The sequence below is a fragment of the Tachyglossus aculeatus genome, chromosome 22, assembly GCF_015852505.1.
Source record: "Tachyglossus aculeatus isolate mTacAcu1 chromosome 22, mTacAcu1.pri, whole genome shotgun sequence".
Classification (NCBI taxonomy): domain Eukaryota; kingdom Metazoa; phylum Chordata; class Mammalia; order Monotremata; family Tachyglossidae; genus Tachyglossus; species Tachyglossus aculeatus.
The window spans coordinates 33939151-33951714 of record NC_052087.1 but is presented as its reverse complement, the minus strand read 5'-3'; the positions used below and the strand labels follow the sequence as shown (position 1 = coordinate 33951714).

General features: G+C 49.3%; 1 protein-coding gene across 1 annotated transcript; it reads left to right on the top strand.

Annotated features, from left to right (window-relative positions):
* The first annotated feature begins 653 nt into the window (after positions 1-653).
* MPEG1 (macrophage expressed 1) lies at positions 654-12564 on the top strand. The gene is made up of 3 exons (XM_038765320.1): positions 654-756; positions 6697-6750; positions 7653-12564. The coding sequence occupies exons 1-3, from the start codon at positions 654-656 to the stop codon at positions 10232-10234; spliced, it is 2739 nt and encodes a 912-aa protein (XP_038621248.1). The 3' UTR covers positions 10235-12564.

Below are 12564 nucleotides of genomic sequence, written 5' to 3'. Positions count from 1 at the left end.
ATCCCGACTCCGCCAACTGTCAGCTGTGTGACTTTGGGCAAGTCACTTAACTTCTCTGTGCCTCAGTTACCTCACCTGTAAAATGGGGATTAAGACTGTGAGCCCCCCGTGGGACAGCCTGATCACCGTGTAACCACCCCAGCGCTTGGAACAGTGCTTTGCACATAGTAAACACTTAATAAATGCCATTATTATTATTATTATTATCTTCTCTCCTTTGAGGGCAGGGAACAGGTCTGCCAACTCAGATTGTATGCTTCCAAGCACTTAGTACAGTGCCCTGCACATAGCAAACACTTAATCAATGCCACTGATTAACTGATCAGCTAAAGCTCTGCTGATGGATTGATTCTCTCCCGCTTCTGAATGAGCCCAGAGAACTCTGGCAGAAGGAGAGAGAGGCCACTGAGGGGTGGGTGGAGAGAAGCAGGTGGGAACGGGTCCTCAATCAATCAATCAATCAATCGTATTTATTGAGTACTTACTGTGTGCAGAGCACTGTACTAAGCGCTTGGGAAGTACAAGTTGGCAATATATAGAGACAGTCCCTACCCAACAGTGGGCTTGAGGTGAAAATGAGTCATTATTGCTCCCAGCCCTGAGTCCTGGAGACGCAGTAGCCTTGCCCAACTTTCTGTTCTTTACACTGCAAGATGCCTCCTGAATATTACTTCATTCCTCCCATCGAGACCACTGGAGTCCCCCCATATCAGAACGCGGTCCTGTCTAATGGAAGACATGGCCATCTCACGCTAGGTAGTTAATCAGTTGGATAGACGGAATCCTGCGTCTACCAACAAACCCTCTGAAAACCTGATTACTCACTCTCTTGGTCAAAATCCCCTTCAAAAAAGGAAGTGAAGTCCCAAGATAAAGGAAGTGGCTGAACTTGAAAAATTAAATATCACTTAAAGGGGTTTCTATCTTATTTTCAATCTAGCCCTATTTTAACCCTTTCCTATGTTACAAGAGGACGAGGTACTGTAGTTCAGACATAAGAAAGGAATAGGCTGATAAGGGGGAAGAGATTGTTTCTAGAGCTTGTTTCTGCCTGCTCTGTGAGCCAAAGACAATCTCTGCCCTCAAGGAGCTTGGAATTACCGATTCGAAACAGCTGTAAAAACCAGCAAGATATCAATATCCCAGTGTAGAACAGGAAAGCAGAGGTGGGGTCAGTGGATTTCTCCCTTGCACTTGGATTTGCATCTTTTATACACTCCTCCCTCAGCCCTACAACACTTACGTACATGTCTGCAATATATTTACTTACACAAATGTCTGTCTCCCCCTCTAGACTATAAACTCATTGCGGACAGGAAACGTGTCTCACAACACTGCTTCATCATAATCTCCCAAGGGCTTAGTACAGTGCTCTGTACACAGTAAGCACTCAATTAATATGCTTGATTGATTTTCCAGTAAGCCAGTAGCCCCAGCCTAGGACAGCAAACTCTGGGGTGTGGGGCTGCAATGGAAAACCCCCAATTCAAAGGGCAGGCAGAAGCTAAGGCTGGAGTCATGTGGCCTGGGGCTCTCTTTTCAAAGCAAGGGAGCCGTCAATCTCCTTAATAATAATAATGGCATTTATTAAGCGCTTACTATGTGCAAAGTACTGTTCTAAGCACTGGGGAGATTACAAGGTGATCAGGTTGTCCCACGGGGGGCTCACAGTCTTAATCTCCATTTTACAGATGAGGGAACTGAGGCCTGGAGAAGTGAAGTGACTTGCCCAAAGTCACACAGCTGACAATTGGCAGAGCGGGGATTTGAACCCATGACCTCTGACTCCAAAACCCAGGCTCTTTCCACTGAGCCACGCTGCTCCTTGCCCTCTTGTACCTTACCTCACTACTCTCCCAGTACAACCCAGCCCGTACACTTCGCTTCTCTATAGCTAACCTTCTCAGTGGAACTCGAGCCTCTTGCCCACATCCTGCCTCTGGCCTGGAATACCCTCCCTCCTCATATCCCCCAGACAGTTCATCTCCCTTCCTTCAAAGCCTTACTGAAGGCACATCTCCTCCAGGAGGCCTTCCCTGACTAAGCCCTCTTTTCCTTTTCTTCCACTCTCTTCTGTGTCTCCCTGACTTGCTCCCTTTATTCATCCCCCAGCCAGCCCCACAGCACTTATGTACATATCTGTAATTTATTTATTTATATTAATGTCTGTCTCCCCCTCTAAACTGTAAGCTCGCTGTGGGCAGGGAATGTGTCTGTTTATTCTTATATTGTACTCTTCCAAGTGAGCCAGCCAGGTTTAGTGGAAAGAGCATGGGCTTTGGAGTCAGAGGTCATGGGTTCAAATCCTGGTTCCTCCACTTGTCAGCTGTGTGAGCTTAGGCAAGTTAACTTCTCTGTGCCTGTTACCTCATCTGTAAAATGGGGATTATGACTGTCAGCCCCACGTGGGACAACCTGATCACCTTGTATCCACCTTGTAGAGAAGGAGCATGGCTCAGTGGAAAGAGCCCGGGCTTTGGAATCAGGGGTCATGGGTTTGAATCCCAGCTCTGCCAATTGTCAGCTGTGTGACTTTGGGCAAGTCACTTCACTTCTCTGTGCCTCAGTTCCCTCATCTGTAAAATGGGGATTAAGACTGTGAGCCCCCCGTGGGACAACCTGATCTCCTTGTAACCTCCCCAGCGCTTAGAACAGTGCTTTACACATAGTAAGCACTTAATAAATGCCATCATCATCATCACCCAGCACATAGAACAGTGCTTCGCACATTGTAAGCACTTAACGAATACCATCATTATTATTATTATTATTATTACAGTGCTCTGCACACAGTGAGCACTCCATTCATTTCATTCAATCATATTGAGTGCTTACTGTGTGCAGAGCACTATACTAAGCACTTAGAAAGTACAATTCAGCAACCAACAGAGACAATCCCTACCCAGCAATGGGCTCACAATAAAAATGAATGAATGAATTAGGATCTTTTGCCCTCAGGGCAGGAAAATGATCATCTCCTCCCCACTCGAAGAAGAACTGCAGATCTCCTCCAAACAAGACTCTACAGATCATTCTGAAACCATCGAAGAGTGGGTGGGTCCTTCCGGGCCCTCCCTTCTCCTCTGCTCTGATTCCTACCTGTGGTGGAGGTGGAGAGGGAGGGCAAGGACGTGGACCACATGGAGACCCCAAATCTCAACACCCTGCCCTAAACTGGGTTGTTGACCGTGGGAAGCGGGTACCCCATATCGCCATGGGAGAAGCAGCTTCTCTGCTTGGGAGAGCAGCAGCTGAACCCTCCAACCTCGCCCAAATGGGAGAAGGGAACGTGACCGAATGCTGGGAAATGTTTGCACAGTCTTACCAAACTGCCAGCGGTCACAGGGACGGCGGGGAACTGCTCAGAGGCTCCTGCCTCCATCGGGGCTTTAGGAGGCCTCAAACGTTAAAACAAAGAGGAAAGGGAGCCAGGCTCCAGATGGTCCTCGGGGCAGCTGCCAGAGGGTCCAGATGTGTGGGGGATGATGAAGTGAAACGGTTCTGCGGCAAGGGTTGTCTGACGTCTTGGGGGGAAATCGAAATGGGGAGCAGAGGGGTACCTGCTTAACTCAGCCCTTGTCCCCGAGATCTCTGTGCCTTTGAACAGAAACGAGAAATAGGAATGAGCCAAAGAACCAGAGCTGCTGGGATTTCACCCTCCCTTTATACAGCATTTTCAAATGATATTTATTAAGCACTTACAATAATAATAATAATGGTGTTCATTAAGCACTTACTATGTGCAAAGCACTGTTCTAAGTGCTGGGGAGGTTACAAGGTGATCAGGTTGTCCCACGTGGGGCTTACAGTCTTAATCCCCATTTTACAGACGAGGTAACTGAGGTACAGAGAAATTAAGTGACTTGCCCAAAGTCACACAGCTGAGAATTGGCAGAGCCGGGATTTGAACCCATGACCTCTGACTTCCAAACCTGTGCTCTTTCCACTGAGCCACGCTATGTCAGACACTGTACTAAGAGCTGGGTGGATAAAAGCAAGTCGGGTTGAACGCCGTTCCTGTCCCATGTGGGGTTCACAGTCTCAATCCCCATTTTACAGAGGAGATAATTGAGGCACAGAGAAGTGAAATGACTCGCTCAAGGTCACCCAGTAGATAAGTGGTAGAGCTGGGATTAGAACCCAGGTCCTTCTGACTCCGAGGCCCACCCTCTATCCACTTCACCATGCTGCTTCTCTAGACTGTAAGCTCATTGAGGGCAGGGAATTTGTCTGTTTATTGTTGTATGTTACTCTCCCAAGCACTTAGTACCATTCTATGCACACAGTACACTCTCAATAAATACTATTGAATGAATAATTGAAATTGAAATGCAGAGCTGACAGACCACAGGCTACACTTCCAAAGCCGCCAGATCCCCAAGCCCAGACTTGAGGCAATGGTGGGAACGTGTTTTTGCAAGAACGGGAAAGTGCTGTCGACTCAAAAAGGAGAACAACTCCACTTACATCCTCGGGGCTGCACCTCTCATTTGATGAAGTGAAATTGTTCCTTAGTCCCATGATGAGGAAGGAAAACAGACCCTTAATCTGTGGTCCTCATCCTTCTTCTGTGGTTACAGACTGATTTCAGAACTTCAGGTTGTCGGCTGAGGTCAGGGTTGGGGAATTGGTAGATTTGTGTCAGCAGCTGCAGGCAGCCAAAGTAGGGGAAGCTGAGGGGCTTTTGCAGCGTAGCAGCATGTGAAAAAAACTCGCATCACATCAGGATGAAAGTTCCTTGTTTCTAGTCCCAGCTTGGGCTCCTCACTTACAGGAACACGCTGTCACGTGCCAATCACGGTGGAACTAAAAAAAGCCAAACCCCAAACCCCACATTTGCTGCTCTGTTAAACATAATCGTGAGACTTTGGCATATTAACTCCTCGAGAGCAGGAGGCCTATGCTAATGACAATTTCCAAAAAGTCCCGTTTTGTCAGGGGTTTTTTGCCTGGTGCTGGAGCCAGTTCTGCATATTATAATAATAAGAAGAAGCAGAAGCAGAAGAAGAATAGTAATTTTTAAGCACTTACTATTTGCCAGGCACTGTGCTAAGCACTGGGGTGGATACAAGCAAACTGAGTTGAACACAGTCCCTGTCCCACATGGGGTTCACAGTCCCAATCCCCATTTTAAAGATGAGGCAATTGAGGCCCAGAGTAGCAAAGTGCCCAAGGTCACACAGCAGACAAGTGGCAGAGCTTGGATTAGAACCCGGGTCCTTCTGACTCCCAAGCCCAGGCTCTATCCACTAGGCCACACTGCTTTTGCTATGTTGGTTCAAAGAGACAGGAGCCACGGTGAGATCCTTCTTATCCACAGCAACCGTCTAGCCAGTTAACCGTTCTGCCAGATGACTGCTTCGGCCCCAATCCCCTCTTGCCTTCCAGCTTCAGAAGTTGACCACGGGGCAACCCCCAATTCACTGGATGATTTACAACCCGCTCAGGAAACCCACCCAAATGCCTGGATCTTTCCAACTCCTCTAAACGCGTTCCCAGAGGCCAGACACCATCACACTCTGCTTCCAACACCTCCATGGCCCCATTTATAGGAAAGGGAGTGGGGAGAGTCATGGCTTGGGATTACAGATGATAAGGTCCTTTTGGGCAGGGAACACGCCTACCAACTCTGTTGTACTCTTCCAAGCGCTTAGTGCAGTGCTTGGCACACAGTAAGCACTCAGTAAATACCACTGATGAACTGATTGACTGAGACACTTCCATTATAAATCCAGTCCTTTAACTGGTGTCTTTAGAAAGGATGGACGCTGATAGGTCAGACATTCCTCACCACCTTGTGATGTCTACTATGGAAGTTGCTTCACCGGTGAAGAGGGAAGACAAATATTTTTGTCCCGGAGAAAACTTTGAAGAGAGTTAGTGAGTGCCTGGTTGTAAAGTCCCAAGGGATTTATTGCGAGGAAATGCAATGTTTTACTACAGCGATGTTTTAGTTTTAGTTTTAGTACAGTTTTACTTTACTACTAAGCTCATTGTGGGCAGGAAACGTCTGCTAACTCTGTATATGATACTGTCCCAAGCACCTAGAACAGTACTCTGCACATAGGAAGTGCTCTTAACTGATTAATTTAAGCCCTGCTGTTGGTCCAGTGAAAAGATCTTGGCTATTAATAATGACAATAATAATGATGGCATTTGTTAAGTGCTTATTATGTGCTACTAAAGGCCTGGGAATGAGAGGACCAAGGATCCAATCCTGGCTCCTCTGCATACCTGCTGTATGACTTAACTTCTTAACTTCTCTGTGCCTCAGTTCCCTCATATGTAAAAAATGGGGCTTCTATACCTGTTCTCCCACCTTCTTAGACTGTGAGCCCCATGTGGGACCTTATTATATCACCCCAGCAGTTAGTACAATGCTTAGCACATAGTAAAAGCTTAACAAATATCATAATTATGATTATTATTAAGCACTGCACTAAGCACTGGGGTAAATACCAGATAATCAGAGTGGACACAGTCTTTGTCCCACACGGGACTCACAGTTCAAGAAGGAGGGAGAACAGGTACCGCATCCCGAGCTAGGATTAGAACCCAGATCTTCGGAATCACAGGACGCTCAATGAGAGCACAAAGACTTGTACTCTAATCCCATTTCTGCAAGTAGGGCAGTGACTACTGGGGCTACGCCATCAGTGGTGAAGGTTTATGACTGAAGGTGGACAGGTCCAACAGGGATCCTGAGGAACAAAAATAGCAGGCTAACCAACGTGGTGAAGACCACAAGCAGTAACTGTCTGTTGGGTTATGGGTGAGAAGCAGCGTGGCTCAGTGGAAAGAGCCCGGGCTTTAGAGTCAGAGGTCATGGGTTCAAATCCCGGTTCCGCCAATTGTTGGCTGTGTGACTCTGGGTGAGTCACTTAACTTCTCTGTGCCTCAGTTACCTCATCTGGAAAATGGGGATGAAGACGGTGAAACCCCCATGGGACAACCTGATCACTTTGAAACCTCCCCAGTGCTTAGAACAGTGCTATGCACATAGTAAGTGCTTAAAGCCCCCTCCTCATCCCCTCCACCCTACCTCCTTCCCCTCCCCACAGCACCTGTATATATGTATATATGTTTGTACATATGTATTACTCTATTTATTTATTTTACTTGTACATATTTATTCTATTTATTTTATTTGGTTTATATGTTTTGTTTTATTGTCTGTCTCCCCCTTCTAGAATGTGAGCCCGCTGTTGGGTAGGGACCGTCTCTATACGTTGCCAACTTGTACTTCCCAAGAGCTTAGTACAGTGCTCTGCACACAGCAAGCGCTCAATAAATGAGATTGAATAAATGAATGAATGAATGTGGGGAGGGGAATGAATGAATAAATGCCATCATTATTATTATTACTATGGCAGAATAATAATAATAATTGAGGTATTTGTTAAGTGCTTACTATGTGCCAGGCACTGTATCAAGCGCTGGAGTGAATACTGGCAAGTCAGGTTGGACACTATCTCTATCCCACGTGGGGCTCACAGTCTCAATCCCTATTTTACAGTTGAGGCAACTGAGGACCAGAGAAGTGAAGTGACTTGCCCAAGGTCACGCGGTAGACAAGGGGATGAGAACCCATGACCTTCTGACTCCCAGGGCGGTGCCCTATCCACTACGCCTTGCTGCTCCTCTGCCCCGAGTTGTCGGAAACGCCCATGCAAGATACGCGTATGCACTTCGCAACGTGCCGCGCCTCGGCTCTCTCGCTCAGTTGTCGCTCTCCGTGCCCAGCAGGGAGAAAGAGTGCCAGTGGCCTGGTGCAAACTATGAACACTGGAGTCATTCCTTCATGCCAGCTGTCGGGACTACAGCTCGTCTGCTGTTGTCAACGAGAGACTCCGTGCCGCCTTCCGACTTCAAGAGCCTTCACGGGCCTGACCCATGGGCCCATTTTCATTTCTCCTTTTCCCAGTCAGTGAACCTAAAAAAGGGGAACCATAGCCTCAACCGCCTCAGCAGGCTGCTGACTGTGTCGCCTCAGTTCGGTCCCCTCGTGTCACTCGGCGCAGTTGTGCTTGTGCTTCGGGTGACTCGAGCCATGAACGGCTTTGCGGTCGTCTTTCTCTGGGCAGCAGTGGTTGTGGATGGAGCCTCTGAGCAGAAACCTACTACAACTGGGCTGCAGGACTGCAAGAAAGCGCTGAACCTCCCGGCCCTAGAAGTGTTGCCCGGGGGCGGCTGGGATAACCTAAGGAACGTGGACATGGGGAGGGTCCTGGACTTAGGCTACAGCACTTGCAGGACCACCGAGGATGGACGTTACATCATCCCAGACCAAGTCTTCACCATCCCCCTAAAGCGGAGCAACATGGAGATGAACTCGGAAATCATCGACTCCTGGAGGGATTACCGGAGCACCATCGCCTTCTCCATCAACACGGAGCTCTCCCTCTTCTCCGTCGCCAACGGCAAGTTCTCGGCCGAGTTCCAGCACGTGAAGACGTACCAGGTGAAGGACCGTTCCGTGACCACCAGGGTCCAGGTGAGGAACGTGGTTTACACGGCCAAGGTCAACCCCACCACGGCGTTGGACCGAGAATTTGCCAAGCAGCTGATGGACATCTCCGACCGCCTAGAGAACAATCAGACCCGGATGGCCAACTTCCTGGCCGAGCTGCTGGTCCTCAACTACGGCACCCACGTGGTCACCAGCGTGGACGCTGGGGCCAGCCTCCTGCAGGAGGACCACCTCAAGTCCACCTTTGTCCAGAACAACTGGGCCGTCCGGAGCTCCATCACTACTTCGGCCGCGGTCACCTTCCACAGCTTGATCGATGCCAAGTTTGGTGATGCGGTTCATTTGCAGAGCAACTTTTCCCAGAACTATATCTCCAACAGAACCAACTCCAGGGTCCAAAGTATCGGTGGACTGGCTTTCTACCCTGGCATCACCCTGAAGGCCTGGCAGGAAGGCATAACCAACCACTTGGTGGCTATCGACCGTTCTGGTCTGCCCTTGTATTTCTTCATCAACCCCGAGACGATGTCCGACCTGCCCATCCCTCTGGTCAAGAAGCTGGCCAAGACGGTGGAAGTCGCGGTCCGCAGGTATTTCACTCTCAACATCTATCCCGGCTGCACGGACAGTGAGTCGCCCAACTTCAACTTCCACGCCAACGCGGACGACGGGTCTTGCGAGGGGAAGATGACGAACTTCACCTTCGGGGGAGTCTACCAGGAGTGTCAGCAACTGTCTGGCCAGGAAGTTGTCTCGCTGTGCCAGAACTTAGAGCAGAAGAATCCGCTCACGGGGGAGTTTTCCTGCCCGGAAGGCTTCTCTCCAGTCCTGCTGGGCTCCCAGACCGTGGAGGAAGGGTACAGCCACCTGGAATGCCATAAATCGTGCACCCTGCTTTTCTTCTGCAAGAAAATATGCGAGGATGTGTTCCGGGTGGTGAGGGCCGAGTTCCGAGCTTCCTGGTGTGCTGCCACCGGGCAGGTCTCCAGCCACTCGGGCTTCCTTTTTGGGGGGCTTTTCAGTGGCAAGAGCACCAACCCCATGACTGATGCCCAGTCCTGTCCCTCGGGCTACTTCCCCCTGAGGCTCTTCGACAGCCTCCAGGTGTGCGTCAGCCAGGACTACGAGCTGGGGTACAAGTTCTCCGTGCCCTTCGGTGGGTTTTTCAGCTGTTCCGCGGGGAACCCCCTGGCGAGGTCTGGTCAGCTCACGGGGCATCCGGATGCCCCTTACCCGAAAAAATGCCCCGGGGGCTTCAGTCAGCACCAAGCGCTCATCAGCGATGGCTGCCAGGTGTCATACTGTGTCAAAGCAGGGCTCTTCACCAGCTGGTCCCTGCCTCCAGTCAGACTCCCGCCATTCTCCCGCCCCCCTCTCATGAGCCAGGCCTCAACCAACACAGTCCTGGTGACCAACAGTGAGGCGGAGAAGTCCTGGGTCCGGGACTCCTTCACCCACCTGTGGAAGCTGGGAGAGCCTTCTGAAGTGCGCCGGACCATAAAGCTCGTCCAAGGGAGCGAGAGGGGCATGTCGGCCGGAGCGGCCGCGGGCATCACGGTTGGAATCACCACCCTCCTGGCTGCCCTGATTGCCCTGGCCATCTATGGCTCAAGAAGGTACAAGAAGAGGGACTATCTACAGATGGAAGGGGAGAAGGAGGAGGAGGAGGAACAGAAGTTGATTTTGGGCTTCGCTAACTACACCTCCGTCCCAACCCACCCGAACGAAACGTCTGGCCCGGAGCAAGAGAACCCGGCCGTCTAAACTTCTCCCGTGGAATTTTGCTTTACTTCTTTCTCGGCTAACGACGTAAGCTTGTCTTTCATTCTCCTCGAATTCTTTTCTTGCCCTAACCGGAGAAGAGGCCGATGGCAAGTATGTGGTTTCGATGCTTCTTCGAATCTCCATCTCCATCGTCCAGCTGACCGACGGAGGCGTTTGGAACTGTGCTCAGAATGTGAGTTGGGGGAGGTTGGCGGGGTGGAGGTTGGGAGGAGGGTTAGAGAGCCCTCAGCCTACACTGGATGGGAGTAACTGGGACAAATGAAAAAAGAATAAACCAGCAGACCTGGAGGGCGATATACTGCTTTTCCAAGTTCTGATCTAGAGGAAAGAGTATGGACCTGGGAACAAGGAGACATGAGTTCTGATCCCAGTTCTGCCACTGCCTGCTGTGTGACCTTGGACAAGGCACTGAGCTTCTCTGTGCCTCAGCTTTCCAAACTATAAAAATGGGGTTGATGCCCATTCTCCCTCCCCCCTTAGGCTGTGAGCCTCGTGTGGGAGAGACTATGTCCGATTTGCCTTTACTGTATCTACCCCAGGGTTTGGGACAGTGTTTGGCACTAAGCACTTGTTTCTGACTTGATTTACCCCAGAACCTAGTAGAGTGCTTGACCCATTGTAAGGACTTAACGAATACCACGATTATTATGATTTGGATTACCATATCACTATTATTACTATTCCAGTGGCTCCATTTTCCAAGTCCCAGGGGCCTGCATAGGCACTGTCTTCCTCTTACTGCTCCAGTTTCGGAAATGTGGTCAGATTTCATTCTCCATGCTTATCCTGATCCAAAAGGAGGTTGGAAGCTTAGGTGGCCCTTCCAAAAGAATTCTGGGCAAAGGGTACTCAGAATGGGGTTCAGAAAAGCAATAGTTCAATCTCTTAGTCCTTGGTTTGGGGTGCTTGGGGAGGATCTCATTAACTCACCAACACCTATAAAGGGGGTCTCCCATCTGGGCAGTGAGATCTCTCCGCTACTGAAGAAAAAAATAAAAACCACTTACTGAAATAACCGCCCAGCCCACCCAAAGACTATTCAGGCTCGGCCAGCTGGTTGACGAGAACCTCGGGGTATTTCACCAGAGAAGCCCGTGGCATTTCTGCTCCGGTGGTATCAAGAAGGGGTCGGAGGGAGACAGTCACTTACACGTCATTGTCCCAAGGGAAACTTGAATTCAGCTTTCCCACAGCTGGGCCCTGTCTCTGGGTTAATTATGAACAGAAAAACCAAAAACGGTGTTTTGTTTCAATGTGCCGTCCGTGTTCTGCTTCCCGCCCTCCTCTCCGGCCACCCACTCTCTCATACACAACCCGCCCCGCACACAAGAAATCTGCCCACTAGTGAAACACGGGATGGGAGGTAAGGGATGGCAGAAGGCTTTGCGAGCAGCTGTCCCCCACCGGAGGAGACCACCCTGATAGGGATGGACTACGGCGGAGTGGAACATCAATTCTATTTCCAGGTGGGGACAGAAAGGCTGTGTAAATCAGCAAAAGATCAGCAAAAATAATAGGGGAGGGGCGTGAAGACCATCACAAAATGGCTTGGATTTCTTCTGAGGAGCTCAAAACGTTTTATGCTTCCTACCTCTTTGTTCCTGAAACGTCTCATTGTTTATTGTTATATGATACTGTCCCAAGCACTTAGTACAGTGCTTTGCACCCAATAAGAGCTTAATAAATACGAGTGAATGACTGTAAGGCTAGGGGAGGTGGGAGAAGGCGATTAAGCAACTTGCCCAAGGTCTCGCAGCCAGGGGGTGGAACTGAAACCCCAATCTCACCTCCCAGGATGCGGCCACGTGAGTGCTAGAATGGATACCCCCTCGCTCAATTAATCAATCCATCAATTGTATTTATTGAGCACTTACTGTGTGCAGAGCACTCTACTAAGCATTTGGAAGAGAATAACACAATATAACAGCAACATTCCCTGTCCACAACGAATTTACAGTCTGTCCCCTAACTTAATTTGTTGTCTAAATAATTTCTGAGGTCAACTGGATCTCTTGAGAACTCAAGGAAAAATCCAAGAGCTTTATTCTCTTGCTCCCAGGAGCCTTGTGGGCCCTTCTCGGTTACACTAAGTTCTCCAGCTAAGCCCAGCCCTTGCTTCTGTGCCTTGAGAGAGTACCAAGCCACCCAAAAAGAATCCAACTCCTTTTGACTTACTCCAGTGCCACTAACTGCTCTGTGAAATGTAAAGGTTTTTATTCACTCTCAGGTTTTTAGGTCTGCTAACAAAATTGCACACGAAAATGTATTAAATGTATTAAAATTAAAATGCATTAAAATAGAAATATAAA